This window comes from Eptesicus fuscus, chromosome 3, assembly GCF_027574615.1.
Source record: "Eptesicus fuscus isolate TK198812 chromosome 3, DD_ASM_mEF_20220401, whole genome shotgun sequence".
NCBI classification, from domain to species: domain Eukaryota; kingdom Metazoa; phylum Chordata; class Mammalia; order Chiroptera; family Vespertilionidae; genus Eptesicus; species Eptesicus fuscus.
Window position 1 is genome coordinate 57,041,688 of NC_072475.1, and position 26,044 is coordinate 57,067,731.

At 58.3% G+C, this 26,044-nt stretch overlaps 1 protein-coding gene across 1 annotated transcript in view; it reads left to right on the forward strand.

Moving 5' to 3' along the window:
- Positions 1 to 26,044, forward strand: part of ADCY5 (adenylate cyclase 5) — a 154,762-nt gene that overhangs the window by 89,655 nt on the left and 39,063 nt on the right. Inside the window, exons 3-8 of the mRNA XM_054713915.1 lie at positions 2,960 to 3,081; positions 14,881 to 14,992; positions 15,783 to 15,910; positions 17,955 to 18,113; positions 18,999 to 19,140; positions 21,049 to 21,189. Of these exons, the coding sequence (XP_054569890.1) occupies positions 2,960 to 3,081; positions 14,881 to 14,992; positions 15,783 to 15,910; positions 17,955 to 18,113; positions 18,999 to 19,140; positions 21,049 to 21,189 (804 nt within the window). The remainder of the gene's footprint in view (positions 1 to 2,959; positions 3,082 to 14,880; positions 14,993 to 15,782; positions 15,911 to 17,954; positions 18,114 to 18,998; positions 19,141 to 21,048; positions 21,190 to 26,044) is intronic.

The following is a 26,044-nucleotide window of genomic DNA, read 5'->3' on the forward strand; positions in this document are numbered from 1 at the left end:
GTGTTTCCATCACCAGTGACCGTTCGCTGAGGGTTCGGTAAAGGCGAGATGGCCTTCAGTGGCCATGCTCAGGGGCGCCTGGAGAGACCAGGCCAACCCCAGGGAGCAGCATCCCTCACCAGTCCCCCAGTGTTCGGCTGGGGGCCGTGGAGGGGAACAGGACACAGCTCCATCCCAGGGAGGCGTCTCATTGCTCACACTGAAGGAGACACGTTCGTAGGTCATTGAAATGCAGAGCGATCAGGGCTCTGAGGAAGGCCCAGGTGGGGAGGGGATGCTGACAGCCGAGCCAGGACCCCCTCCTGGGGAGGCAGTGAGCCTGTGTGTGAGGATGGTCATTCTCGCTGCGGGGCTGTGTGCACAAGCCACCAGAAGCTTGGTTTCCTCTCTCTGGAGCAGAGTGCAGGTTTCAGTTCAGGGGGTGCTGGGAGGGGAGCATGGGGTGGAGAGGAGACAGGAGCCAGATCCTGGAGACCTGGAGGCCTGGCTGGGGCGTGGGCTGATCCTGCAAGCAGCATAGGAGGGTTTTATTTGGGCCAGCGATATGGTCAGGTGTGTGTTTTAGGAAGATCACTCGCTGGCTTACGGTGGAGGATAGATCAAAGGTGGCAAGCTTGGAGACCGAGCACCCAGTGTGGACGGAGGCCACCTGTCCCCCAGGCCGGACCTGAAGGAGGCCCAGGCCTGCCAGAGGCCAACCTGAAGGAGGCCCGGGCCTGCTAGAGGCCGACCTGCAGGAGGCCCGGGCCTGCCAGAGGCCGACCTGAAGGAGGCCCGGGCCTGCCAGAGGCCGACCTGAAGGAGGCCCGGGCCTGCTAGAGGCCGGACCTGAAGGAGGCCCAGGCCTGCCAGAGGCCGACCTGAAGGAGGCCCGGGCCTGCTAGAGGCCAACCTGCACGAGGCCCGGGCCTGCTAGAGGCCGGACCTGAAGGAGGCCCGGGCCTGCTAGAGGCCGGACCTGAAGGAGGCCCAGGCCTGCTAGAGGCCGGACCTGAAGGAGGCCCAGGCCTGCTAGAGGCCGACCTGCAGGAGGCCCGGGCCTGCCAGAGGCCGACCTGAAGGAGGCCCGGGCCTGCCAGAGGCCGACCTGAAGGAGGCCCGAACCTGCTAGAGGCCGACCTGAAGGAGGCCCAGGCTTGCTAGAGGCCAACCTGAAGGAGGCCCAGGCCTGCTAGAGGCCGACCTGCAGGAAGCCCAGGCCTGCTAGAGGCCGAGGCTGGGGTGGGGAGAGGTGCTTCGGAAGGAGAAGGACGGCAGCCAGGTCTGGGTGGGTGGGAGTGTCAGGGCAGGCAAGGGGGCGGGTGGAGTGGGAAATAGGATTGGGCTCAGTGGGTCCAGAAGAATCCACACTTGATGTGGCTGGCGGAGCCCAGGGGCGCTTTGCAGTTTGGAGCAGGGGAATGACATGAGAAGGGCCGTGTACTGGAGAGGCGGCCGCACAGGCAGGGCGCGGGCTGAGGAGCGGCTGTCTGGCAGGCGGCGGCCTGGCCAGAATCCCACCGTCGGGTGAGAACTGCATGTGGATGGTGGAGGCGGATGCGGAACAGACAGAACGAGTCCAGGAGCTTGTGTCCAAACAAGCAGGACCTGGTCAGTCCATGAGTTCTGAGAAGTAAGAGCAGTTACATGGGCATGGCCACTGAAGGCCATCTCGCACTTACCGAACTCTCAAGGTCTTGACCTTTGGGGATCAGGAGAATGGGGGTGTCATGGGCAAGGCAGGGGACTTGAAAAGAGGAGGCATTGGGTAAGGAAAACCAGGGAAGGCGAGTGTGGTCTAGGGCAGTGGTCGGCAAACTGCGGCTCGCGAGCCACGGTTTGCCACTCTGTTGACTAATGAGTTTGCCGACCACTGGTCTAGGGCATGGGGTCAAGTGCCCAGACATCGGGTGGGCAGCTGGAGCCTTGGGTGGGAGATAGGGGGTGAGAGGGGCCCACAGAGGTGCTGGTGGAAGCCTCACCCCCAGAGGACAGGAGTGAGCAGGGGTTGGTAATTTTCACCTGGGGCCAGGGGGCGGGGGAGGGGCCAGAAGAGTCCAGGACCACTCTAGGGGTGGGGAAGCCAGGACAGCAGGACAAGGAGGGTGGAGGCTGAAAGGCTCCCGATGGGAGAATTCCAAGAGCGAGCCTGGCACACACAGTGGGCAGTGGGCTGTGGGCAGTGGGCTGTGGGCAGTGGGCTGTGGGCTGTGGAGAGAGCAGGCGGAGGCCGGCCGCCGGGGAGCAGCTGGACCGCTCGGAGCAGGCAGGCCTGGAGGAGAACCCAGATCAGGGGCAAGGTCCAGGCCCCACACAGGCTCCCTGACCCTCCTCACCCACAGTGTGGCTCTGGCCCCTCCCTGCTTCTCTCCTCCCTCCTCAGCAGGTTTTAACTTGTTTCTCAAAGTGCCTTCCCTCTCTCCTGGGCCACTGTCTCCTGTGTGAATACGGAGCCCCCTCCTCACCTCATTTTTCTGGTCCCCATAAAGCCTCCTCTTACCGCCCCGCTTTTCCTCAGGCACCCCTGCCCAGTGCCCACTCCCTCACGAGGAACCTCGTGAAGGAGGTTCCAGTTCACAGTCTGGTTCACAGTATGACTCCTGGCACCCAGCGCATTGCCTGGAACATGGCAGATGCTCAATAAATACTTGATGGCTGACTGAGTGGATTTCATGCTCTCAACAACCCTGTCCCTACTGACAGATGAGGGACCAGAGAAGTCCAATAATTCGCCCACGGTCACGCCGTCTCAGGCCACACGGAGGATTCTGACTCAGGTGCTCAGCGCTGCAGGGCCACCAGGAGCACCTTCCCCGTGTGCGCCGAGGACCAGCAGGTGTCCCATGAGTGTCAGCAGAGTCTGAGAGGTTTTCCTGCAGGTGGGGGCACAGGTGTGGAGGAGCGCCCCTGGAGGGGAGAGGGGCCTGACTGCCAGGCAGGTGGAAGGAGCTGTGACAAAAGCATCTGCTTCCCTCCCCAGGAGCGGCTCCTGCTATCTGTCCTTCCCCGTCATGTTGCCATGGAGATGAAAGCAGACATCAACGCCAAGCAGGAGGATATGATGTTCCATAAGATTTACATCCAGAAGCATGACAACGTGAGGTAGGAGTGAGGCTGGGGGCGAGGGCAGGTGGGAAGACAGAGCCCTAACGGAGACGATGGGTGTTCCCACGCCCTTCCCTCAAGGGGGCACAGCCCACCAGGGTGGTCTGGTGGCTTTGGAATGTGTGTTGTGTGGACTCCCCCTCTAGATCTGTTAAGGTGAGTGATTTTGGGGGTGGGGGAGGGGAGGAGAGGCAGCAGAGAGAGGAGATAGGAAGAAGGAGAAGGGAGAAAGCGATACCACCAGCTGTTGGGGAAACTGCTAGCCTGACAAGGGAGAGAGAGGACAGATGTCTCCACCATCATCTCAGTCTTCATCACCATCCGGCAGCTTCCATAGCTTCTAAGCCAGTGTGTGCCAGGCACGGTACCAGCGCTGTCCACCTCACTGCTAATCCTCTGACAACCCTGCAAGGTGGGACCCTGATCAGCATCCCTGGTTTAAAGACTGAGCTCAGAATGACGAAGGCCCTTGCCCAAGATCACTCTGCCAGGCCTGATGAAGCCAGTGCACCCAGGCCGGCCCAACCCAAAGCCCATGCTCCTTCCATTGCTGGGTTGCTCGCCCCTAGACAGATGCTGCTGACAGCAGTGATGTGCAAACAGATGTGGATTAACAGAGTGCAAAATCTGCTTACGACTTCCGCGGGGACCTGATGCGATCCCGTGGCCTCCGTCCAGCATGGCCGATAATCCTCCCGTGTGCCCAGGAAAGGAGCTCTCTGCCTGGAGGGTTACTTTTTCCCTGGGCGGGTTTTCCTAGGACCCATGAGTCCTCTAAGGTTGGTGTAGGGAGAGGCCTTCATCTGCGTGGGCTACATTGTCAACAAAGGGGTTAAATGGAATCACCTGTCACACACATTCACAGTGTTTTCATGCCGAGCAGGCAGAATCGCCGTGTTCCCTAGTATGCCCTGGAATCTGACTGTCATTTCTGTCTGCATGTCCTCTGTCCATCCCTCCAACAGACCCGAAGCTTTTGGGAGAAAAATGTACCTGCACAACACTTCTGCTCCCAGTTTGGGGGTATCCCAGCTCCCCTGAAGCCCACCCACACCCCACTGTCAGGAGGAAGGCTGCCCTGGCCGGGTCTCCATGCCCAGGAGGTATCCTCAGGGGCTGGGGGCTCAGCTGACCGAGCTCAGAGAGGGAAGGGGGCCCGGCCTTGGTAGGGAGCTCGACTGTTGGTTTCCTTTTCTCCTCCTCACACCCGCCTCTGTCCTCCCGTGGTGGAATAATCGATAACAGTAGTTAATATTGTAGAGAGATTTCTGTAACCCATGCATTATTCTAAGTGCTTTCATATATTCACTTAGTCCCCACAATAAATATAAGGGGTTGGTGCTATTATTATCTCCATTTTACAAGTAAGGAAACTGAGACACAGAGATGACCTTGCCTAAAATCTCATAGCTGGATAAGTGGGAGAATTGGCCTCAGAAAGCTTTTGATATGAGTGTTTATATAGCCTGATTCCTGGGCAGGTGTTTTCATATGCCTAGGAAAAGGAGTGCATATGAGATTGTGTGAGCTCCCAGGCCAAGAGGAGATGCAGAGAAGAGAGGTTTGGCTTCCAGCATGTGTGTGTGTGTGTATGTGTGCGCCTGTGTGTGGTGTGCATGTGTATGCACACTTGTGTGTGGTATACATGTGTGCGCATCTGCGTATGTGTGCACATGTGTGTGGTATGCATGTATGCACATCTGTGTGTGTACATATGTGTATGATGTGCATGCCTCTGTGTGTGCATGTGTGTGCTGTGTGTGTGTGCGTGCCTGTGTGTGCGGTGTGTGCAGAACCGAGGACCCACCAGGGACCTTTCCTGTCTGAGGGCAGCCCCTACAGCCGGGAGGACTCCACCTTGTGACGTGTAAGAAACAGCTTTCCCTTTTAGAACAAATCCCATGGTTCAGGGGGGAAGGGGCAACCTGCCAAGCAGTCCCAACACTTTCGAAGCCCTGAGCTCCCCGCTTCCAGAATTTTCTCTTTGGTCCCACCTTCAAATCCCCTCACTGGCCCTGGCGTTGTTCCGGGCAGAGCATGGACGAAAGGTGCTTCCCTTGATTGCTCTTAGCACAGCGGAGCTTTCAACAGATTTCATTAAAATATCAAGTGGGGCCCTAGCTGGTTTGGCTCAGTGGATAGAGCGTCGGCCTGTGGACTGAAGGATTCCAGGTTTGATTCCGGTCAAGGGCACATGCCTGGGTTGCAGCTCGATCCCCAGTAGGGGGCATGCAGGAGCCACCGATCAATGATTCTCTCTCATCATTGATGTTTCTATCTCTCTCTCCCTCTCTCTTCCTTTCTAAAATCAATAAATATCTATACAAATAAAAGGGTAATATGCTAATTAGACTGAACATCTTCCAGACGACCTTCTGGATGTCCTTCCGGATAAAGCCATGGTGGCGGGGCTGAGGCAGAGGCCGTTAGAGGTGATCAGTCAGGCAGGGGAGAGCAGTTAGGAGGATCAGGCCAGCAGGGGAGAGCAGTTAGGAGGATCAGGCCAGCAGGGAGAGCAGTTAGGGGGATCAGGCTGGCAGACAGGTGAGCAGTTAGGAGCCAGCAGTCCTGAGGGGTCCCGGATTAGAGAGGGTACAGGCTGGGCTGAGGGAACCCCCCCTCCCGTGCATGAATTTCATGCATTGAGCCTCTAGTGCATATATATATACATACATACACACACACACACACACACACACACACACACACTGAATGGCCAGATTATTATGATCTCTGAACGCATAATAATCTGGCCACTCAGTGTATATTCTATATAATAAAAGGCTAATATGCAAATTGTCCCCTCGACCAGGAGTTTGACCAGCAGGCAGGCCGGCCAACCGCCCATATCCCCTCCCCCTGGCCAGGCTGGCCGGACCCCACCCATGCACGAATTCATGCACTGGGCCTCTAATATATACACACACACACACACACACACACACACACACACACACTGAGTGGCCAGATTATTATGCATTCAGAGATCATAATAATATGGCCACTCAGTGTATATCTCAAGGGGAACACAAAAGGAACCCAGAAAATTCACTGCTCAGAAACAGTCCACCATCCAAGGCAAAGACTCGTGTCCTGGCTTGGCTAACACATCTGGCACATCTGCCCCCTCTGCCTCTGCCCAGTCCCTTTCCCTCCTCCACTTTATCCCCCTGCCCGTCCCCTCCCCCCCAGCCTCCCATCCACCCCACAATTGCTGGCTTTTGGGCCCTCCAGCAAGGGGTTTTGTTCAGAGCCTGACTCCACCACCACAAGGAGTGGCCCACCCTGGGGTGACACCCCTCCCCCCTCCCCCAGAGAGGCTGTGACCTTGAGCTGATAAAAGAGAACAGTGCCCTGATCACAGAGTGCCCCGAGCAGCTGCATGGCGAGAAGCAGACCCCAGCCACAGTGCAGGCGTATCTGTTCTCCGACGTGCTTAGGACTGATGACAGCAATCAGGAAAGAGATGAAAGGAGAGAGAAGCCAAGATGCCATCATTTTCATGGGGACAGACATGATTCTGGCTGAAGTGGCCAGGCTGGAGGTGGCTGGTGCACATCAGAGGCAGCCGCAAGCGATCATATGCAAATGTCCTGCTGGGCCCGGTCCCTCTTGCACTAGCAGCGCTGGGTGCAGCTCTGGATGGAGACACACTGCTTGCTCCAGTCTCTTTTTGGGTTGGATTCTGGCTAGGGTTGGGGGTTGAGCAGTCGGTGGAGGGTGACATCACAGCAATTAGGCCTGTGTTTGGGCAGCTCTGCGTGTGATCCCAGCGTTTCCGGGCTGTGTGACCAGGTCTAGCTGTAGGCATTGAGCCACTCTGAACCCTGTTTCTTCATCTGCATGATAGGCTAGGAAGAGTACCTAATAATAGGGTTGTGAAGAGTCAATGAAATAATACTTGGAGCGTGCTTAGCACAGGATCTGACAGAGCAGTGGTCAGTAATTGGGAGCAGCCATTGTTTTGCTGTTATTATTATGATTGTTATCACCCTCCTATCAACAAAGAAAGGCCTGGGGATTCTCTAGCTGGCGAGTGGAAGGGTGATGAGTCACATTTGTCAAATCTCTGCGGAACAGTAATATTTAGAGAGGGTGATGACATGCTGTTCTCTAACCCCACCGAGAGCAAGGCCACAAGAAAAATAAATCAACTCTGTGGTGTGACAGACTGGGACTGGCTCTGTGGAAGGGGAAGAGGCTAATGGGAGGGCGTTTGGGCAGGGAGGGGTGACAGACAGGCGCCACCACTCTTTGTGGCCTCATGTTCCCCCCCCCCAAGCCCCGCCCCCTTCTCCCCACCCCCACCCCCACCCTGCCGGAAGAATGGCCGTCCTGGGACCGCCAGCAGCTGGTTGGACCTTTGATGCTGAGCCGCCACCACTGGCTAAGGGCTGAGGCAGCCAGAGGCCAGGGAACACCAGGAGCCCCACAGATCCTCTCCTGTCCGATGTGTGAGGACAGATGGAGACATTTCACCCCTCCACCCGCCCCCCGCCCCCGCCGCACCTGCCCCGGTTGGACAGATCAGCTGGGACAGAGACCCGTTGCTGGGACGTTAGACCTGGGGTTTGAGATCCCTCTTGCCTACCCCCATCTTCCCCCCTGGGGCCGGGAGTGCCCGGGTCAGAGGTGGGCTGTGCTGTCCCCGTTCCTGGGACAAGAGCCTCCAGCACATGCCCGCACAGGCTGCTCTGGGCTGGGGCTCCCAGTGCTCTGCCTTGGAGGAGGGACATGGGGGTCGGAGGAACAGGCCAGCCAGAGAGGCACCCCACGAGGAGGGGGCGTGTCCCCATGGGTCACCATAAATGTACAGGCACAGCCAGAACCCAGGTGACACCAGGGCACCCTTACCAAGAGGTCCCTGCTGTGGAGCAAGATGCGTGTCTGTGCTGAGCAGCCTGGGTCCCTCCCCTGTCTCCCCTCCGTAGCGCTGGGAACTCGGGCAAGTCACCTCACCTGAGCCTCCGTTTCCTCACCTGTAATATGGGAGCATTGGTGGCCACGCACTCCTTGGTCAGCGGATATTTTGCCTCTGCCTCCCTTAGCCGAGCTCACAGACACTTAGCTCAGGACGGCAGGGGGGGGAGGGGGGAGAGGGGACACTGTGTCTGACACTGGGAAGCTCACCTTCTGTTCGGAAAGACACGTGCTCAACAACAGATTAGCTAGTAAATCGGGAATGTGTCACATGAGGTATGGGTAGGACTCCATTCTCCAAGGGTGTAGAAGTTGCACAACGCACTGCTCAATTATCCTGTTACAGCTCTGATAAAAGTCACAAAGGGGCAGAATCCGGAAGCTGGGGCCCTGGGGCTCCTTGCAGGGGTGCTGGGAGGGACGGGAGGTCTAGTGTGTAAAGCCCCTGCCTGGCCCCTGGCCCAGGCTCTCAGGCAACGTCAAGGTCAGGTAACCCAGTGCCCAAAGGTTTCAGGGGCTGGGAAGGCTGAGGGAGTACGGAAGGGTCCCCCCCTTCCATAGGGTCTCTACTGAATGAGGATGGCCCGGCACCTGATCGGCCTGTCCTCATATGACCCCTAAGGTTTCAAAGGTCACAGGTGGTGGGGACGGCCAGAGATTGTTCAGGAGCAGCTCCTCCTCCAGGGGGTGCTGGTCCTGCTGAACAAACTCGTTCCTCTCCGGCTCCTCTGTGTGGACCTGGGATGGAGTGTGGGCGTCTGGGCTCACTGGCTAGAGTCAGAGGCTCATTCTCAGGGACCCAGGAGCCATGGGGGGCTGGAGCCAGGGGCCTAGCAGAGGGGCTATTGGCCGAGATGTGAAAATGAGGTAACACCCACCCCTATACGCAAGAATGTAGCAAGGGCTAGGAGGGCTGCCCTGCCCTCACGCCTTCCCTCTCCCTCCCCCTCTCTCTCCAGTCTCTCGCAACCCTCCCCCCGTCCCCCTTTGTAAGGTTATTATCTCCTCTCCTGTCTCCTTCAAGGACTTGGCTGCGTCCCCAGGTCGCTCCGGCGTCTGGCCCAGCTACCTTGTGTGCTGAATTATAATGACCTCGCGACAATGTCCGCGGTGCTCAGATACCCGTGAGTGGAGTGTGCACCCTGTGGGCAGAGAGGGAAAATGTCCTTGGCCAGCCCACCGTGTGAGGAGTGAGGAGTGAGGTGTGAGGAGTGGTCCATACACACCGGGCACTCCCGCCTCCAGCCTGATGTTAAGTTTTCTGAGTTCTACACCCCTACCAGTGATAGATACAAGGGGTCTTTATGGGATTATCTCATTCATCCCACAGACATTTATTGAGCTGCTACTATGTGCCTGGCATGACTAGGCGTAGATGGAAGAGACAGCGTGCCCGCCCCTTAGGGAACATCCAGCCCTCACAGTGGGGTAGGGCCACGCTGGGTGCTATGGCAACAGCGGCCAGACCACCCAGCTGGCCCCGTTGGGGAAGCCACTGGGGTTGGGTCTTTTCTAATTAATTAGTCAATTAATAATTTTACTTGTGGTGAAATATACATAACTTAACATTTACAATTTTAACCACTTGTACAATCCCATTGTTGTGCAGCCATCACCACCATCCATCTCCAGAAATCCCTTCATCTTGCAATATATATATATTATTGGTTTCAGAGAGGAAGGGAGGAGAGGTAGAAACATCAATGATGAGAGAGAATCATTGATCGGCTGCCTCCTGCACACCCCACACTGGGCATCGAACCCACAACCCGGGCATGTGCCCTGACTGAGACTAGAACCACGACCTCCTGGTTCATAGGTTGATACTCAACCACTGAACCACACCAGCCAGGCCTCTTGGCATTTCTTGAGTACCCCCTCTGAGCAATGCCGAGGAATGCAGGAGGTCAGAGGGGCAGGTCCTCGCGATGTCGGCTGCCCAGACCACTAGGTGTTCAGATGCTGCCGGATGTGACAGCGTCATCTCGTCACAGGGCCCGTTGGCAGCCAGAGGGAGCATCAGTGAGGAAATGTGCCTCACCCAGAATGCACGTGGTGAAGCCGGGCTGAGGCAGTGACAGATGGCTGAAGGGCCCATTGTGGTAATTGGGACGGGTGCCTGCCCGCTCCTGCCTCTGGAGTGGAATGCAAGGGCCGCGAGTGACGGATGGCAGGCAATTAGGGAGGCGCGCACAGCAGAGTGGGTCTGCCCGGCTTCTGCTCACATTGCCAACACGAGCTCTCAAGTGGGAGCTAATCGATGAATTAGCACCTTACGGCACGTCTGGACCCCGGCTGCTTGTCAAACGGCCTTCGGAATTACCACGGAGCAGAGCAGGAACGCTGGCCAGTGAACAGTCTGCCCTGGGTAAACCTCGTCCAGCAGGAGCCTCCCAAAGTGACAGTCACCGAGCAGAATCCTCCCCGATGGCAGGGAAGTGTGACTCTGAGAGGGGCGGGGGGATGTGGAGGTGGCAGTGTTTCCACCAATGTGTTGGGGAGGCTGCAGGGGTTGGGGTTGGGGTCTCTGAGGCCCTGTTGACGCTGCCATGTGAGGTAGAAGCCCTGATGTGAGCCCCCTCCGCCCGGCTGGCTGCTTGTTCTGTCCTACCTCCCCACAGAAGGAGCTGTCGAGCCTGCCCTCCCTGAGTCCTCAGCAGCTGTAGGGCCTTGGAAGAGCAGATCCCAGGAGACTGGAGGGCGGGTCCGGCCTCCTCAGCACCTGGAGGCCCGCACACACCTACGTGTCCAGTATCTCCTGGAGCACCTGTGGGCGCCGGACCCCGGGCTCCGAAGGCGTGTGTCTCAGATGGCACGCTTGGGACTCTCAGAGGCCCGGGGAGAAGAAGGAAGGGCCACTAGAGTTGCTGGTTCTGCCGCTTCGTTGCTTTGAAACTATGACTATTCTCTTCTATTCGGCCAGTATATATTAGAGACCTGCGGGCTGAATTTTGTCCCTCTAAAAGATACGTTGAGATCCTAGCCCTGGTATCTGTGAGCGTGACCTTACTTGGAAGTAGGATCTGTGTAGATGAAATCAAGTTCAGAGGGGGCCCGGCTGGAGGAGGGTGCGCCCCTCATCCAAAACGACGGGTGTCCTGATCTGAAGAGGAGCCTGCCCTGGGAAGACAGGAATATACAGGAAGGATGCCACGTGAGGACAGAGGCAGGGAGAGCGTGGAGCAGCTGTGGGCCCGGGGTGGACAGCAGCCTCCAGACAGAGGAAGGAAGGCTGTAGCCAGAATCCCAGAGGGAGCATGGCCCTGCTGGCCGCTTGGCCCCAGAACTGTGAGAGAATATATTGCTGTTGTTTAAGACCCCCCCACCCCCACCCCCACCCCCAGTTTGTGGTACTCTGTTCCAGCAGCCCTAGGAAACGAATAACAGGCCCCTACTGTGTGCTGGGCATAGTGCTAGATGTATATGTGGTGGTGGGGGGTGGGGGGGGATAGACAGAGCAGAAGGCAAGTAGACATGACCTCTCCTCATTTATTCAGTCCGTCGGTGGCACATTTTATTGAGCATTTATTCTGTGCCAGACATTGTGTGGGGCTGGGATATAGCAGTTAATGAAATCGACCAAACTCCCTCCCTTAAGGAGTTGACTTTCTAGGAGGAGAGACAGACAGGAGCATATGCTAAGTAGCCACCACAGTGCTAGGAAGAGTATATTAAATGGTGAAAAGCGCAAGGGGGCAAAGCGGAGCAGGGAAGGGGGAGAACGTGTGGGAGGGGCTGTAGCTGTAAATAGGGGGGGGGAGAGGGGGGAAGCCGCCTGGGGAAGGTGACATTTGAACTAGTACAGGGTTCTCTCTCTGGCTGCCTGTTAGAATCACCAGGGAAGCTTAAAATAAAGCAGAACAAAAACAATCAGTAGCAGAACTCCACCCCAGGCCAAGCAAGTGAGCATCTCGGGGGGGGGGGGGGGGGGGGGGGGGCTCTGAGACCTCTCCTTATGAAAGCTCCCAGGTGGTTCTGACAGGCCCCAGGCCTAAGGACCACGGGTCTAGCAGGGTGAGTGCTCCCTGCAGTGCAGGAGAGTGCTCCCTGTGGCCCAGCGAGGGCACCTGTGGGGAAGGAGAATTGCCCAGGCCTGGCCGTGCCCATACCTGGCAGACAGGCTTTGCCTGAGTGGCTCAGGTGAGCTCGGGCAGGTGCCCTGGTTCACACACATCTGCCTCATGCGTCCCGGGTGATCCCTTCTCTTCCTTTCTCCTCACCTTGCCTCTGCCACGTTCAGGGACGTTTTTCCTTCCTGTTATGGGGCCTCACCAGCCTTGGACACAGAGGGGAACAGCTGCTGGGCCTGGCCTTGCATTGGAAATGGCTTTGCATTCGAAATACTGAGGCCCGCTGGCCATGCTCCTTGACTCTGAAGCAGCCAATTTTGGCCCCAACTTGCTTTGATTTCCCGAGTCAAAGAAGAAAGTCCAGAACAGCGGTGTGAGGGGGCTTTTCACGGGCGAGGAGCCGCCTTTTCCTGCCTCCGGGGTGGAGTGGGGCCGCTCCTGAGAGACAGAGCTCGGGAGGTGGCAGGGGGGCCGGGATGGGGTCTGCGCTTGGTTAGGAAGCCAGAGCAGGACCTGGAGCCCTTGGTTTCCCTCACGCGCTCCTTTCTCGCCAGCGTGCCGCAGGCCCGGAGACTCCCCGACTCCCCGGGCCGGCGCTGAGCCTGCCTGCATGTCAGACACCAGGCATCAAAGCTTGGTGGTGATCCCGACTCCCTTTCATCTCTGAGCACTGCACGTGGCCGCCCGCTCCGGGAGCAGCTGTCTGATGTCAGAGTCCTGTGGCCTGAAGACACAGTGTCTCCCCCTCGGCTCCTCCTGCTCCCCACTCTTCTCTTTCCCATCACTTGTCTCATCTCTGGTCGTGTCCCCCCGTTTCCCCGCTCTCTTTGGCTTTCCTCCTGCAGTGGTCTTTGCTGATCCAGGCTGGGATCTGAGTGGCTAGAGGACCCTGGATGCCGGGAAATAGCACTGGGCTCGGCACCTGGGGCTGCCCTCCTGTGCTTGCCCTGGGAGGTGACAGCCTGGCTGGAGCCCCAGGGGGCACTCCCTGTGTCCACCGCCCCTCGGGGAGCTGGCAAGAGGCTGCTGAGTGCGTGCCCACCTACAACAGCCCACGTGCCCCTCTCCTCCCTCTGCCCCGTACATAATGCCAGACCACTGACCGATGCCTTTATTCACTTAAGACGACTGTGGGCCATCAGACGGCATACTGTTTATTGGTCCAACTCCTGGACTGTGGAGCCAGGTTGCCTGTGTGGCCTTGGGTAGGTGACTCAACCTCTCTGTGCCTCCGTTTTCTCACCTGTAAAAGAAGCTCAGATGCGTTCATGTAAAGTGCTTAGAACAGTGTCCAACTGTTTTGTTTTGTTTTAAATAATTATTGTTGAAAGTATTACATAGTCCCCGCCCTCCCCCCCCCCCCCCGCCCCATTCTAACTGTTTTTAAATGTAGGTTTCATTAGTATCCAGGTGTGGTGAGCCGGGGAGACGATTTCCATCCAAAAGGTAGTTTGTTACAGTTCCCCAGGGCTGAGGGCACACCATGTCCTGGGGGCCAGGCAGGGAAGCAGCAGGGTTGGGCAGGAGGCAGAATGAGGGGGAGATGTGGGCAAAAGCCTTTATTGTGGGAAGGAGCCGGTGAGACAGGGTCAGTGGGCTTAGGACTGTCCCGTGTCTGGCACCTGTCCCTGGGTGGTTCAGGCAGGGCTGGTGGCCCGGTGTGAGAGCCTGACTGGGGCGGCGCTCCGACCCTGAGGGGAGGTGCTGACTCGGGGAGCTGGCTGCCGGAGGGAAGGCTCCCAGGGTGAGCAAGGCCCCGGATGTGAGACGTCGGAATAAAGACATGCTTAATGCACCCACACATTTTCAGAATAAAATGACAATGTATGTTCAGTCCTACATTCTTCCTTTAAAGCGGGACTCAGTTCTGGAGCCGCCGCGGCTGGGGTGTGTGGAAGCAGCACAGGCCGTGGGGGAGCCCGCCCTGCCGCTGTCTCCGGCTCCTTCCGTGAGACGGACACAGCGAGCCCACGCCGGCCCCGGGAGTAGCTCAGCACATGAGGGTCACTGCGTTTTTGTGTCCATTTCAAGAAAAAACTTCCAGGGGCCCTCATACATTCTGGCGCTGGGTCCTCACCTCGGGCCATCTGTTGTGAAACAAAAGGAAGGTGTGTCAGTCTTGGAAACACGAGCCTCAGAAACAGAAGGTCCGCACGCAGTGTGCACCGTAGGGTCCGGCTGGTGCATGTGGTGGGCACCCAGGGCGAGGTGGGGGTGGGGGGAGCAGGTGAGGCCAAAGGAGCTGGTGGGGACGGGCTGGGGGCTTCAGGGACACTTCCTGGCTGTGTCCCCCTTTGTCTCCCCCGGGCCTCCCCTGGTCCATCCCTTTGGAGGGCTCCTCTGGGCCGGAGAGCTCGGGGTTGGAGTCCCATGTGTGTGACGTGAGGCCTCGTGAGGCCGCCATACGGTCCTGAAACACTGCCCAGAGCCCCATCCCCAGGCCCAGCCACCTCGAGGGGTGGCTCCGGGCCCAGCAGGGGCAGGCCCAAGAGGTGCTGAGGATCGGGGCCTGGCCCGTGTGTGGTAAACGCAGGCTGACACACCCCGCCAGGCCCCCTTTTCCTCCCGGGCAGCAGCTAGAGCCCAGTGGGGACTGGACTGCTTCCTGGGCAGCAGGGAGCGCCCGCGTTCCCGAGTGTCCAGGCCGGGCCTCCTTGGGGTCTCCCCCCAGCAGCCATGTGGAGGCCCCAGGGCTCGTGCTGGCCGGCAGCCCTGCTGAGGCCTCAGGTGGCCCTGGCCGTCCTCCCTCTGCCCGTCCCCCTGTCCGTCCTCCCTCACAGGGATCCTCCTCCGTCTGTCTCCCCAGCATCCTGTTCGCGGACATCGAGGGCTTCACCAGCCTGGCGTCCCAGTGCACTGCCCAGGAGCTGGTCATGACCCTCAACGAGCTCTTCGCCCGCTTCGACAAGCTGGCTGCGGTGAGTCACCCTGCCCGTGCCCGCGGCACCGAGGGCCTCTGCCAGGGCCGGCGGGATGGCCCGATCTGGGCTGCCTGAGGGCGGGTGCTGTGGGCAGGACCCAATGAGCCCCGGGGCGGGCACGGTGCCGGGGTGTGCCCTGCCTGGCAGAGCCTGCTGTTGGGAACGGGTGACTGGCGCAGGTGGCTGTGTGTCCTCACGCCCTGCATCAGCCCCGGCCACACACTCAGTTGGAGATGCTGTAAGTGAGCCCTCCGTCAGTGGGGTGCAGGGTGAGGCCTGCAGGTAACACTGCCCAGATTCCCGAGGAATTTCTGTTTGATGGGACAGATGAGGTGCCATAGAGCCACTTTCCTGGTGAGGTTGGCTAGTGATCAGAGAATGAGTCTGGATCCCAGCTGGCCTGCAGACAGCCTGGCGCCCCCCCTTCCCCCGGCCAAGGGCTTCCGGAGAGAGGACTCTTCCACCTTGGGACAAAGTGGAAGTGACACCCCGGGCGGTGGGCGGGGGACCTTCTTGGGCCTCTGCAGGGGCCGTGAAAGTGAGGTCCTGAGCTTGGGGAGGCCGGAATGCTTCCCTGAGGGCCGCTCAGCCTGCCCTCTGTCCCCGAGGCTTTCGATAAGCCTGTCCCTGTCCCAGGACGGGGCCGCTCCTGGGGACTGGGTCTGTGCTCACTGCCCTAAAAGGCAAGTTATTCCAGGCATGGAGCGAATCTGTTTGCTTCCCGTTTCTGTCCCTCCCACTTCACTTTCCTGCTATTTTTAATTTTCAAAATTAATTTGCTTTCCAGGAGAATCACTGTTTACGTATTAAGATCCTGGGGGACTGTTACTACTGCGTCTCGGGGCTGCCTGAAGCGAGGGCTGACCACGCCCACTGCTGCGTGGAGATGGGCATGGACATGATCGAGGCCATCTCGTAAGTCCCGTCTCCAGCGGGGCTGCCCCTCTGCAGGGAATCTGTCCGTCTCGGGGCGCTGTCTCTCTTCAGGGGTCTGTCCATCTCCCGGGAGACCGCCTGTCTGCAGGCGGGCTGACCCACAGCCCACATAACTGCTGGCCACCTGGTTGGACCAACGGAGTCCGGAAACAGTGGGGCAGAGCCGTCTCCCGAGGACCACCCGGCCTGGTGGGAGGGTCGGTTTGCACTGGCAGGTGTTGAGCCTCCGCCTGGGCTGCCTTTACCCACAGCAGCCGGGGAAGCTTTTCCCGAGGGAGCGTGTCCTGCAGGAAGGGAGGGCTTTGCAGGGGCTGGGTTCTCTGCAGGAGCGGAGGGCAAGCCGGCAGTCATGCCGTGTGCGGGCCTTGCCCTGCAGTGGTCCCTCATGTTCTCACCATCACCCAGGCGGGCATAGGACAACCCCCCCCCCCCCCCATTTCTACCCAGATGAGAAAGGTTGGGCTCACGGGTAAATAGCTCTCCAGGGTAATATTCTTAGGCAGGGAGGGTCAAACACAGGTGTTCCCATTTAAGAAAATCCATCCATCCTGGGAGTATAGCAAAAAGGGTTTGGGCCAATTTTTGGTCATTGTTGGCCATAAAAGGCGCCCCTGGTCATTAGAAATCCTGAACAAGCCAAGCTTACAAGCCATCCAGGGAGCAGGTCAGAGATTGCATCCAGGTTCAGTAACTTTGAACTTCAGATGTAGCCGGGCCGGGGCAGAGGGAAAGCCACAGGGGGCGAGGTCAGAGGTCGGAGTAGCTGGCCAGGAAGTGGCTGGGCCCAGTACGTTTGGCTCAGTTCCATTCGGCAGTGCTTGCTGAGTGCCCTGTGGGCCTGAGCTCACCAGCGGGTCCCTCACCCGGAAGCATGGAGCCTGTTGAGGGAGAGGGGCTGGGGCTCCATGCCCTGAGCCCAGGCATGCCACCAGGTAAGAGAGGTGCACTGTGGTGGGAGGTGTGAAGGAGGCAGCCATTGATTACACTTGAAAAGACCTAGAGAGGCTTCGTGGAGGAGGTGGCCTGGAGGTAAGCCAGAAAGGTAGAATGAGAAAGCACCAACCTAAGCAAGTGGCCAGAGGCCAGATGGAAAGAATGGCTCCAGTAAACCACTTGCAGACGTGGTCCCAGGACAAGAGAAACGACGGATGACATAAATCTTCCCTGCAGTGGGTGTCAGCCTCTCCCTGGTGGGGTGGGCTGGAGCCCTCATGGTCAGCCCGCCACGTCCGACTGCTGGCCCACAGCTGGCTGAGTGGGCTCATCCGCAGGGTGTCTGGGAGGGTCCAGGTCCCTAAAACGTGCATCCTGTGTACTTTACCCCAGAATGCATGAACCCTCCTCCCCTGACCCTGGGCCCAGACACAGACCTGGAGATGTATAGCGCCTGTCCTACTCCCTTTCCCACAGAGGATGCACTCTCTGACCTATTCCCTGGATGGCCACCTGTCTATTGGGGACCCCCTGGGTAGCAGGGACTGGAGCTGTCTTCTAGCACGTCGGGGACACCTCGTCCTTACCCCTGCCTAGGCTCCCCTTCTTCCCTGAGCAGACACATGTCCTCTGTTACCCACCTCTCTCTGTTGTTCAGTGATGTGGATAAAGCCAAGAGCATTATATGAATGGGGTATGTATTGGCTTAACTTTCCTGTCTGGCTCAAGTTGGCACTAATGTTCATTTGCATTTTCAAAACACAATGTAATGGACTGAGGGTAGCAATGGCTCCAGGCGCCTTGGTGTGGGGGGGAGCAGTGGGGCCTGGGTTTTAGTGTGAGGTGTCACGCCACCTTGTGGCCAAGCCAGGAAGCAGCACCTCACAGTTCACAGCTCCTGAGCTCCAGCGCCCAGCCCCGCCCTGCAGGTTGGAGGGTCTCCGACTGGGTTTGCCTGGCCCAGCGTGAAATGACTTTTGACCCCTGCACCTTCTGACACATCCCCTGACCTCCTGCCTTCCAGCCTCACCCCCACTCTGTGTGCCTGGCCCATGACCCTCTCCCAGCCTCACCCCTGCTCCATCCCCAGGTTGGTCCGGGAGGTGACGGGGGTGAACGTGAACATGCGCGTGGGAATTCACAGCGGGCGAGTACACTGCGGTGTCCTTGGTCTCAGGAAGTGGCAGTTCGACGTCTGGTCTAACGACGTCACGCTGGCCAACCACATGGAGGCTGGAGGCAAGGCTGGGTGAGTGAGGGCTCTGGGCAGGGCCCCGACTTAGCCTCCCACCCAGTCTCACTCAGGGCCACTGTCGTGAGGGGTGGGGCTGGAGTGGGCAGGGTGGAGTCGCTTGAAACCCTGGGGGTGGCCGATTTTAAGCAGAAACTATTCAACTTGGCAGTTTACTTACATGACACCAGGGCAGGTGGTAGGGAGCATCAGGTCAGCTTCCCCGAGTCTCCACCCAGAAGCTGTTTACACAAAACCCGGTGGCCGGTGAGATGCAGGAGGTAGGGCAGAGCTCTGGAGGAGGGAGGTCCCACAGATAAATTCTGGGGTACCCAGGGCAGAAAGGAGGTGGGATGAACTGGCCAGGATGATGGGCAGGATTTGGACAGATGAGGAAGGTGGGGTGGGGAGAGTGTCAGGCTGAGGGGTGGGGTGAGGACAGACACAGGGTAGGAAAACATGGTATGTCCAAGGAATGGAAGCAGAGCAGGTGGCTTTTTAGGGACCGATGGGAAAAGCCTGTGTTAGGAAGGACATTCATACCAGGTGGGGGTCCGGACGCAGTCGGTCGTCAGTAGGAGCCCCTGCTGGCTCCTGACCAGGTTTGCAAAGATTGAGACTGCAGGCTGTGTTCCTGGCAGGGAAAAACGTGTGGTGTTGTTATAACAGCGAACCACAGATGTGAGGTAGTGTGGCCGTGGGGTCTTGAGCTGGGACGGACCCTACCTGAGCCACTTGATGACATTGGAGGGGTACAGGACGTCAAGTGGGGATCGAGCTGGGGTTGGCTTTGGAGCCACACTTCGAATCGGGATCGAGGCGGTGCATCTGGGTTCTGCTTGGCAGCTAGCGCTCTGAATTCACGTTTTCTCCTTCCTGTCCCGCTTCCTCCTGCACCTGTAGACGCATCCACATCACCAAGGCCACACTCAACTACCTGAACGGGGACTACGAGGTGGAGCCAGGCTGTGGGGGCGAGCGCAACGCCTACCTCAAGGAGCACAGCATCGAGACCTTCCTCATCCTGCGCTGCACCCAGAAGCGGGTCCGGGGCTGAAGGCTGCGGGCTGGGGGCAACGGGGGGACCTGGGGACAGGGAGGCTCAGGGGCTCCCTTCCCTGGGGAGGGACTCTCCTTGGCCTGTTTCTGCCTTCTCTTCTTACGCGTTCCTTGAGTCGAGTCATGAAATCCTTACACAGCCATGGCTCCTGCGTCCCTGGAAGGACATCAGAGTTACAGGAGCCCTGCAAAGAGGGAATGTTTTCACTTTGCTTATGTTGCAAAAACGCTCAGGCTCAGATCAGTTAGCAACAAAGCTTCGGAAGGCCATGAGCTGGAAATGCAGCCTCCAGGAGGTCTGTGTCTCCCATATGGTCACCTCACTTCTCCGCTATTGCTGGCACAAAGCGGACTTTTGTTCTCTCTCTCTCTCCCCCCGCTCCCCCCAACTTGTGAATCTTTGTTTCTTGAACCTCTGTCTTTTCCCCTTTCACTTTCTAGTCTCTTTCTTCTTCCTCCTTTTGTCTCAGCCCACACTTACCAAAATATAAAACTGAATTATCAGCAGACTTCAGGGTTCTATTTTTAATAGTGTCATGTTCCAGGTCCTTAATTTTTAAAGTGAATGGCGAGAACATTTCCTTGTTCTCCCAAGACTGAAATGCCTTTTACTGGTGAATCTTTCCGTTGAATTTATCTGTTGGTCAGAGCCCTGTGGTGGAGAAAAGCTTCCGTTTCCTTCCTAAGAAGTCAGACTCAGGACGGAATTAAGCTGTGAGAACCGTTCAGGGAAAGTCTTGGACGAGAGCAAAAGTTGGTTTTCAAGGAAGGCAGGGCTCTTTGGGGCAGCCCGCCCCCCCGCCCCCCCCCCGCCCCCCGCCCCTGAGAGGGACGTCAGCGGCACCTGTCCTGCCTCAGCAGCACCCGGACACCACACGGGTTTGACTGCAGGGGCCTCGGAGGGAGCTGTGATGAGAGGGTGGGGGATGGAGGGCACTTCGGAGAGAGTTGACACATTTGGGGCTTAGTTGACACATTTTAAAACATGTGCTTGTTGTTTGGCTAGAGTATGAATGAGCTGAACCCTCGAAGGCCTCCTCCCACATCCCCCTCTACCTGCTCCCAGGCCTCCAGGAGCCCCACCTTCCTGCCCTCTGCCCTGGGCGCTCTGGGTCTCGGCTCTTCCCGCTTGACAAGTGGTCCAGAAAGGATGAAATGGAGACAGACAGACAGACAGACAGTGATAGCCCCACCCCCAGCAGTGGCAGCTCGAACAGTCTGTCCCCTTCCCTCTGCACCCCTATTCGGCGCACTCCTTCTCAGGCTCGGGGTGGGGCGGCAGGAGCGGGGGAGGGGGGCTCTCCAAACCTTCAGCGGAGCCTGTTTGGACGGATGAATGGGCAGACGGACAGAAGAGATGTGGTTGGCACATGTCCGGCTGAGGCCCTGTTTGTGTATTTGTACAATGCATGTCAGTTCTTGAATCTCATATTCTAATGGCCCAAACTTCTGGAAGCTGCTTTCTGGGCAGCAGGGCTTGTCCCACCTCCCGCTCTGCTAGGACACGCCTATTGTGGATAAGTTGAGCGGAGATTGGAATCCCAGGTTTCCTCTCCCTCTGTTACCCCCCTCCCCCTGACACCTACAGGCCCCCGCTTGACCCACCCCTGAGAATTCCAGGTAAATGACAGATGTCCCAGGCCCGATTGCTTCCTCACAGACACCTCACTATCCTCCTGGGCCAGCCAGGGCCAGCTTTGGGGCATTTGGGGGAATCAGGATGCTTTGTTGGGTGAGCTCTAGGATCTTGGCAGACTTCTGGGCTCCAGGCTGTGCAGAGAAGAGAGGGGCAACTGCCTTAACCCCTGGGCATCTGGTTAGGCACCTGGGGGATGAGAAACTCCACACAGGTGGGCCCTGCCCACAGGCTGATGCATCTGTGTTGCTCTCCCAGAAAGAAGAGAAGGCCATGATTGCCAAGATGAATCGCCAGAGAACCAACTCCATTGGGCACAACCCACCACACTGGGGAGCCGAGCGCCCCTTCTACAACCACCTGGGCAGCAACCAGGTGTCCAAGGAGATGAAGCGGATGGTGAGTGACTGGCAGGGCAGTGTGCGGGCAGCACTCTCCAGGGAGGGCCTCATGTGGGTGGGGCTGGGCCCGGCCCCTGGAGAGCCACAAAAGGAATGCTTGGACATGGGGCTCACCTGTTGGTGCTGCAAGGGTTCAGGAAGCCCCAGTTTGGGACGCCCCAGTTTGGGACGCCATTAATGCCGGGTTCTTGTTCCAGCATTAAGAAGGGCTCAGCAATCTGGAGAAAGGCCGTGTGTAACTGAAGTAAGAGTCCAGAGACAAAAGATAATTTTGAAAGGCATTGGGGGTCAGAGGAGTTTAGCTAAAGGAGCTAAGTTCTCCTTGTCTCAGGACCCCTTGCTTTTTATTAATACAAATTGTCCTAAGGCAAGGTGGAGATAATACACTTCAAAGGGGTAGGGTTTCGTACAAAAGCATTGTCAGAATGGGGAATAGCCTATGACTGTTCAGGTGTTTGGCCAGTAGGAGGCAATAACATGTAGATTAAGATGCCCTGAACTGTCTGGCAGCAAACAATCAATTTAATGCATTCTTTTCAGGTTTGGGGAAATGCCTTCAGCCATTCCAGCAGGCGATAACATATGTGACTCAGCCCTTGTTGAGTCCCCAAGTTCCATCAACCTTTCGATGAAACTCTTGCAATTATGACATGCTGGAATTGGCTTCTGGCACTCACCTGACTTTGGACTAGGAGCCGGAATGCCTGCCTTCTTGCCCCAGGCTCCCTCCATGAGCCCTGCCATCTCTTGGCAAGCTGAGTTGAGTTTGGGGACTTTGTAAGCCCACACTTACCAACGCCCCTTCCTCCTTCCTTTCGGCAGAGCTTACTGGCATGGGCTGGAAGCAGACCTAGCTGACTGTGCCCAGGGTCAGGCCCTGGGGAGTTGGGGGGCTTCAGCTGGTCAGATGTTCTTCCAGCACCTGCTGCATTTCCCAGGCCGCTGAACCCCACCCTTTCACTCAGATGCTCAGAAACCATCTGTGCTTGTTGGCAAGTGCCAGGTGATGGTCCCCTTGGCTCACTGTGTGGAGAAACACCCCTGCTCCCTACAGCCGGCTGGTGGGGTGCATGCAGGCTGCACGAGTGGAGGCCAGCATAGGGTGCTACCCCCATCGCAAGGGACCCTGCCTGCCTCAGGGGACAGACACCCGCAGTGTCCCTGCACACACCAGGGAGGAGCTAACGCAGGAGGTATTGTCCAGGTTCAGTCAGTGATGATGGAAAGGAATTCCGAAGGTGGAAAGAAGAGGGTGACAGAAGTCAGGTTACAGCAGCCGTGTTTCTTTCCTTTTGTCCCAGAGCTCAAGGGCAGCCTGGCTTCCAGGCAGAGCCAGCCACCCTGAGGCAGGGCTGGGGGAGGAGTGAGGGCACAGGGATCCCAGTGTGGCCATGTACCTGGGGCCTGCGCACTAGGACCCCAGCTGGGTCTGTGGGCCAGACTAGGTTTCAATTGCAGTAGGAGGGGTTACAGACCCCATAGGAATTCACAGACAGAGCCAGGGACCTGAGGGAGGGGATACGGTCACTCTCCTCGCTAGCTAGCAGGCAGCAGATGACAAAGGTTTAAGGAAAGTATACAGGGGAAAAATGAATAGGGTCAAGACCTCTATTTCACTTTTTAAAAATAATGCTTTTTTAGTCCTCACCCGAGGATATTTTTATTGATTGTTTTAGAGGGAAATGAAGAGGAGGGAGGGAGGGGAGAGAGAGAGAGAGAGAGAGAGAGAGAGAGAGGAGAGTGAGACATCCATCGGTGGCCTCCGGTACGTGCCCTGACCAGGGCTTGAACCTGCAGCCTAGGTATGTGCTCTGACTGGGAATCGAATCCACAACCTTTTGGTGTTCGGGACAACACTCCAATCAACTGAACCACATGACTTGATCGTTTTACTTTTGATGGTAAAGAATTAACCCACAGGACACCAAGGTTATGAGGGAGCAGCCTTTTCCCCAGAGCTTTGAACTTGGACATTCACAGACCTGTCAGTGCTGCCCAGGACTCCGGCCACCGCCCCCCTCGCTCAAGGGCCCTCCCAAAGCAAAGAGCAGTCAGTGGCCCCTCCCTATTCTCACCCCAGCCCTTTAATAATCTCCTGCAGACTCTGCATAAGGATGGGCAAGAGGGGTGATGGTGAGAGGAAAGGGGGAGACTGAGAGCAGGGAGAAAAGAAGAGGTGGGGAGCAGGAAGAGAGAGGACTAAGAGGGTGAGTGGGGGAAGAGGAGAGCTGGAGACAATGGAGAGGGGGGGGAAGAAGACAGAGTGGGGAGGAGAGAGAGGATGGAGAGTGGGGAGGAGAGGATGGAGAGTAGGGAGGAGAGAGGATGGAGAGCGGGGAGGAGAGAGGATGGAGAGTGGGGAGGAGAGAGGGCGGAGAGTGGGGAGGAGAGAGGATGGAGAGTGGGGAGGAGAGAGGATGGAGAGTGGGGAGGAGAGGGCGGAGAGTGGGGAGGAGAGAGGATGGAGAGCGGGGAGGAGAGAGGATGGAGAGTGGGGAGGAGAGAGGATGGGGAGTGGGGAGGAGAGGATGGAGAGTGGGGAGGAGAGAGGATGGAGAGTGGGGAGGACAGAGGATGGGGAGTGGGGAGGAGAGGATGGAGAGTGGGGAGGAGAGAGGATGGAGAGTGGGGAGGAGAGAGGATGGAGAGTGGGGAGGAGAGAGGGCGGAGAGTGGGGAGGAGAGAGGGCGGAGAGTGAGGAGGAGAGAGGGCGGAGAGTGGGGAGGAGAGGATGGAGAGTGGGGAGGAGAGAGGGCGGAGAGTGGGGAGGAGAGAGGATGGAGAGTGGGGAGGAGAGGATGGAGAGTGGGGAGGAGAGAGGATGGGGAGTGGGGAGGAGAGGATGGGGAGTGGGGAGGAGAGGATGGAGAGTGGGGAGGAGAGAGGATGGAGAGTGGGGAGGAGAGAGGGCGGAGAGTGGGGAGGAGAGAGGATGGAGAGTGGGGAGGAGAGAGGGCGGAGAGTGGGGAGGAGAGAGGATGGAGAGCGGGGAGGAGAGAGGATGAAGAGTGGGGAGGAGAGAGGATGGAGAGTGGGGAGGAGAGAGGATGGAGAGTAGGGAGGAGAGGATGGAGAGTGGGGAGGAGAGAGGATGGAGAGTGGGGAGGAGAGGATAGAGAGTGGGGAGGAGAGAGGATGGAGAGTGGGGAGGAGAGAAGATGGAGAGTGGGGAGGAGAGAGGATGGAGAGTGGGGAGGAGAGAGGATGGAGAGTGGGGAGGAGAGAGGATGGAGAGTGGGGAGGAGAGAGGGCGGAGAGTGGGGAGGAGAGAGGGCAGAGAGTGGGGAGGAGAGAGGATGGAGAGTGGGGAGCAGAGGATGGAGAGTGGGGAGGAGAGGGCGGAGAGTGGGGAGGAGAGAGGATGGAGAGTGGGGAGGAGAGAGGATGGAGAGTGGGGAGGAGAGAGGATGGGGAGTGGGGAGGAGAGGATGGAGAGTGGGGAGGAGAGGATGGAGAGTGGGGAGGAGAGAGGATGGAGAGTGGGGAGGAGAGGATGGAGAGTGGGGAGGAGAGAGGATGGAGAGTGGGGAGGAGAGAGGATGGAGAGTGGGGAGGAGAGAGGATGGAGAGTGGGGAGGAGAGAGGATGGAGAGTGGGGAGGAGAGAGGATGGAGAGTGGGGAGGAGAGAGGGCGGAGAGTGGGGAGGAGAGAGGGCGGAGAGTGGGGAGGAGAGAGGATGGAGAGTGGGGAGGAGAGGATGGAGAGTGGGGAGGAGAGAGGATGGAGAGTGGGGAGGAGAGGATGGGGAGTGGGGAGGAGAGGATGGAGAGTGGGGAGGAGAGAGGATGGGGAGTGGGGAGGAGAGGATGGAGAGTGGGGAGGAGAGAGGATGGAGAGTGGGGAGGAGAGAGGATGGAGAGTGGGGAGGAGAGAGGATGGAGAGTGGGGAGGAGAGGATGGAGAGTGGGGAGGAGAGAGGGCGGAGAGTGGGGAGGAGAGAGGATGGAGAGCGGGGAGGAGAGAGGATGGAGAGTGGGGAGGAGAGAGGATGGGGAGTGGGGAGGAGAGAGGATGGAGAGTGGGGAGGAGAGGATGGAGAGTGGGGAGGAGAGAGGATGGAGAGTGGGGAGGAGAGAGGATGGGGAATGGGGAAGAGAGAGGATGGGGTGGGGAGGAGAGAGGATGGAGAGTGGGGAGGAGAGGATGGAGAGTGGGGAGGAGAGGATGGAGAGTGGGGAGGAGAGAGGGCGGAGAGCGGGGAGGAGAGAGGATGGAGAGCGGGGAGGAGAGAGGATGGAGAGTGGGGAGGAGAGAGGATGGGGAGTGGGGAGGAGAGAGGATGGAGAGTGGGGAGGAGAGAGGATGGAGAGTGGTGAGGAGAGAGGGAGGAGAGAGGATGGAGAGTGGGGAGGAGAGGATGGAGAGTGGGGAGGAGAGAGGATGGGGAGTGGGGAGGAGAGGATGGGGAGTGGGGAGGAGAGGATGGAGAGTGGGGAGGAGAGAGGATGGAGAGTGGGGAGGAGAGAGGGCGGAGAGTGGGGAGGAGAGAGGGCGGAGAGTGAGGAGGAGAGAGGATGGAGAGTGGGGAGGAGAGGATGGAGAGTGGGGAGGAGAGAGGGCGGAGAGTGGGGAGGAGAGAGGATGGAGAGTGGGGAGGAGAGAGGATGGAGAGTGGGGAGGAGAGAGGATGGAGAGTGGGGAGGAGAGAGGATGGAGAGTGGGGAGGAGAGGATGGAGAGTGGGGAGGAGAGAGGATGGAGAGTGGGGAGGAGAGGATGGAGAGTGGGGAGGAGAGAGGATGGAGAGTGGGGAGGAGAGAGGATGGAGAGTGGGGAGGAGAGAGGATGGAGAGTGGGGAGGAGAGAGGATGGAGAGTGGGGAGGAGAGAGGGCGGAGAGTGGGGAGGAGAGAG